The sequence below is a fragment of the Nicotiana tomentosiformis genome, chromosome 7, assembly GCF_000390325.3.
Source record: "Nicotiana tomentosiformis chromosome 7, ASM39032v3, whole genome shotgun sequence".
Taxonomy (NCBI): domain Eukaryota; kingdom Viridiplantae; phylum Streptophyta; class Magnoliopsida; order Solanales; family Solanaceae; genus Nicotiana; species Nicotiana tomentosiformis.
The window spans coordinates 63,030,528-63,033,915 of record NC_090818.1 but is presented as its reverse complement, the minus strand read 5'-3'; the positions used below and the strand labels follow the sequence as shown (position 1 = coordinate 63,033,915).

General features: G+C 42.9%; 1 protein-coding gene across 1 annotated transcript; it reads left to right on the top strand.

Annotated features, from left to right (window-relative positions):
- The first annotated feature begins 1,035 nt into the window (after positions 1-1,035).
- On the top strand, positions 1,036-1,629 carry LOC117273641 (uncharacterized). The gene has a single exon (XM_033652829.1). It carries the CDS (start codon positions 1,036-1,038, stop codon positions 1,627-1,629), a length of 594 nt encoding a protein of 197 aa, XP_033508720.1.
- The last annotated feature ends 1,759 nt before the right edge of the window (positions 1,630-3,388 follow it).

Here is a 3,388-nt window from a genome sequence, read left to right as displayed (position 1 = left end):
TAATATTGTATATTATTTTGAGGTATAGCTGGGGCCTTGTCACCGGCACTTCCATAATTTTCTCACGTTAGTTTAGAGGCTCCATAGACACACTATGAGTTATGTATGTATGGGGGAACTATTAGTGTTATTTTATCATTTACTTCCACTTAAAAGTCATGGACATGTATCATTTTGTTATCTATCGATGAACTCAATAATGAATGAAAATCAGTATTGCACATTCCCATCTTCTCAGTTGATCATAAAATGTTATTCCTTCGTAAGTCATTCATGGATAAGGGTAGATAGGAGACACCAAGTAGGCTTTCTTTACTGGGTCACCTCACTTGAGCGCCGTTCTCGCTCCCCTAGCTCGGGGTGTGACAAACTTAGTACCAGAACCTAAGGTTTTAAAGTGTCCTAGATTATCAGAGTCATGTCTAGTAGAGTCCTTCTTATCGGTGTGAAATAGGTCGCATCTACAATTAGGAGGCTAACTGGGTATTTAGGAATGTGACCCTTGTTTGACACTTTAGATCGTGCGATAGAGCTTGATTATTATCCATTTAACTTGTGCATTGTTCAAAGTTTCAATACATAGCGCATAGGAAGAAGGCGAAGAGTAGTCAAAGGACAAATGCCACCCCAAGAGTGGCATCTAAAGTTGTGCCTGATGTTGCGAATGAGCACACAAGAGGTGAAGGCACTCCCCCAACTACAACACCTCCTTACGGGTGGTAACCCTACTGAGATTCCGACTGAGGATGTGCAAATGCCTCCTCCAACTGATACTCCAGCTCCAACTCCGCCTTCATCCACTAGTCCTAGTGTTTCTGATGGAAACCTTGGGGGAACCATCTAATTGTTGACTCAAATAGTGGCCTCCCCAGCTCAGAGACTGAATGCTACATCTACTTCCTCCAGTCACCAAGGGTATTCAGATAGTTCCAGCGAGAACAGATTCCTCTAGTTGGATCCTTCGCCATTCACGGGAACTAATCCCGAGGAGGACCCACAGAGTTTATTGATGAAATACACAACACAATTCGTGTTATGAATGCTACTGAGATAGAAGTAGTGGAATTAGCCTCTTATCACCCGAATGAAGTTGTGTATACTTGGTACGAGTTGTGGGAAGAGTCCCACGAAGAAGGTGATCCTTCGACAAATGAGAGTGAGTTCACGAAGGCCTTTATCGATCATTTCTTCCCTGTTAAGACTAGGGTAGTCCGTACCGCTAAGTTTGAGAATTTGAAGGAAGGAAACCCAAGCGTATGGGATTACCAACTGAAGTTTGTAGATCTTTCAAGATATGCTCTCTACATGTTTCCCACTATTGAGGCTAGGGTATGCAGGTTTGTGCGAGATCTTAGTCCTCTAGTTATTCATGAGGCTACTACCGCTGACTTGAATTCTGATATGAATTATGAAAAAATGGTGGCATTTGCTCAGGTAACGGAAACGCGGAAGCTAAGAAGCATGATGGAGCGAGACAACACCAAAAAGGCCCCATCCGCAAGTAATTTTAGTGGTTCTTTTAGTGGTGGAGGTGGAAAGATATTTTTCAGGAGAGGGTCATCCGGACCGCCACAGTCAATTGCTCAAACTTCAGCTAGTACACCACCATCAAGGCTCAGTCAGCAGTAGTGGCGCCGTGTTAGTCTTGATCAAGGCAACAAGGGATCTTGTCAGCAGGTTCAGTCAAGCGAGAATTTTCAGCCGCAATAAAGGCCCTTATGTTCTAAGTGTGGGAAGAAGCATCCAGGAATTTACCGCCTAGGCTTAGGTGTATCCTACGGATGCGGTTTTCGGGGCCATATTAAGAGGGAGTGCCCATCATCCCGTCATAATGCTAGTAGTGGTATGGAGTAGCCGGCCAGTTCAACGGCTACTACTTCTACAACACCTCCCCCATCTCGGGGTACTCTAGCACCTGTAGGGAGTGGTACAACCAGAGGTGGTGCTCAGGGTTCAAGAGGACCCAGTAGATTCTATGTTATGATGGGCCACTAGAGTTCAGAGTCTTCTCCAATGTCACATGTATATTGACCGTTCAATCTCATGATATGTATTCTCTTATAGATCCCGATTTTACATTATCATATCTTACTCCTTATGTCTTCATGGAATTCGGGATAGAACCCGAACTATTTGTGAGTCGTTCTTTATATATAATCCAATTGGCGAGTCTTTTGTTGCCACGCGAGTTTATAATAATTGTATTATCTCAATGCATGGTCAAAACACCATATTTGACCTCATCGAATTGGGGATGGTGGATTTTGATCTAATAATGGGAATGGACTATCTTTACTCGTTTTTTGCTAAGCTTGATTTCCGAACTAGAACTGTTAGGTTTAAGTTTCCAAATGAGCTAGTCATTGAGTGAAAGGAGGATTATGTTGTGCCAAGAAGAGATGTATCTACCATTTGGTTTGGGTCACGGACACTGATGTTGAGGCATCGACATTTCAGTCTGTGCTGTTATTGAATGAATATTCGATGGTCTTTTTTAATAATCCTCTTGGAGTTCCTCTAGATAGGGAAATTGACTTCAAGATCGATGTTATTAGTTCATGTGGTCTCTAGAGAGGGAATCAAGGTTGACCCTCAGGAGGTAGGGGTTATGAAGAATTGGCCTAGACTGGCAACTCCGATAGAGATCCATAGTTTCTTTGGCTTAGCTGGGTATTACAGGAGGTTTGTGGAGAGGTTTTCTTACCTTTTCCTCTTTGTTTATCAAATTAACCCAAAAGTTAGCTAAATTCCAGTGGTTAGATGCTTGTGAAATGAGCTTTCAAGAGTTGAAGTCAAGGTTGACCATGGTGCCTGTGTTGACCTTACCAGAAAGTACAGATGGATTTGTGGTATATTGTGATGCTTTGAAGGTTGGACTTGGGTGTGTATTAATGCAACATGGCAGAGTGTTTGCGTATTCTTCAAGGCAGCTTAAGAACCTTGAGAAGAATTATTCAACACATGACTTAGAGCTTGCGGCAGTGGTGTTTGCATTGATGATCTGGCATCATTATTTGTATGGGGTCCATGTAGACATATTCACGAACCATAAGAGTCTTCAATACATCTTCAAACTGAAGGAGTTAAATCTGAGGCAAAAGAGATGGCCTTAGTTACTTAAAGACTACGACATCAACATTCTCTATCACTCGGGGAAGGCTAATGTTGTGGTTGATGCTCTTAGCCAAACATATATGGGTAGATTGGCTCACTTTGAGGAAAACCAAAATCCGATGGTCCAGGAAGTTCATCGGTTTGCTAATTTAGGGGTCCTGCTTGCGACGCTAGCAAAGGTAGGGAGCTGACTCATCACTGGTAGTGGAAGTTAAGGAGAAACAGTCCGACGACCCGTTCTTGGGGCAATTGAAGGAGGGAATTCATAAACACA

Excerpts from the sequence above, each read along its gene's own strand:
- LOC117273641 (XM_033652829.1), top strand. The coding sequence starts at position 1,036 with ATGAATGCTACTGAGATAGAAGTAGTGGAATTAGCCTCTTATCACCCG.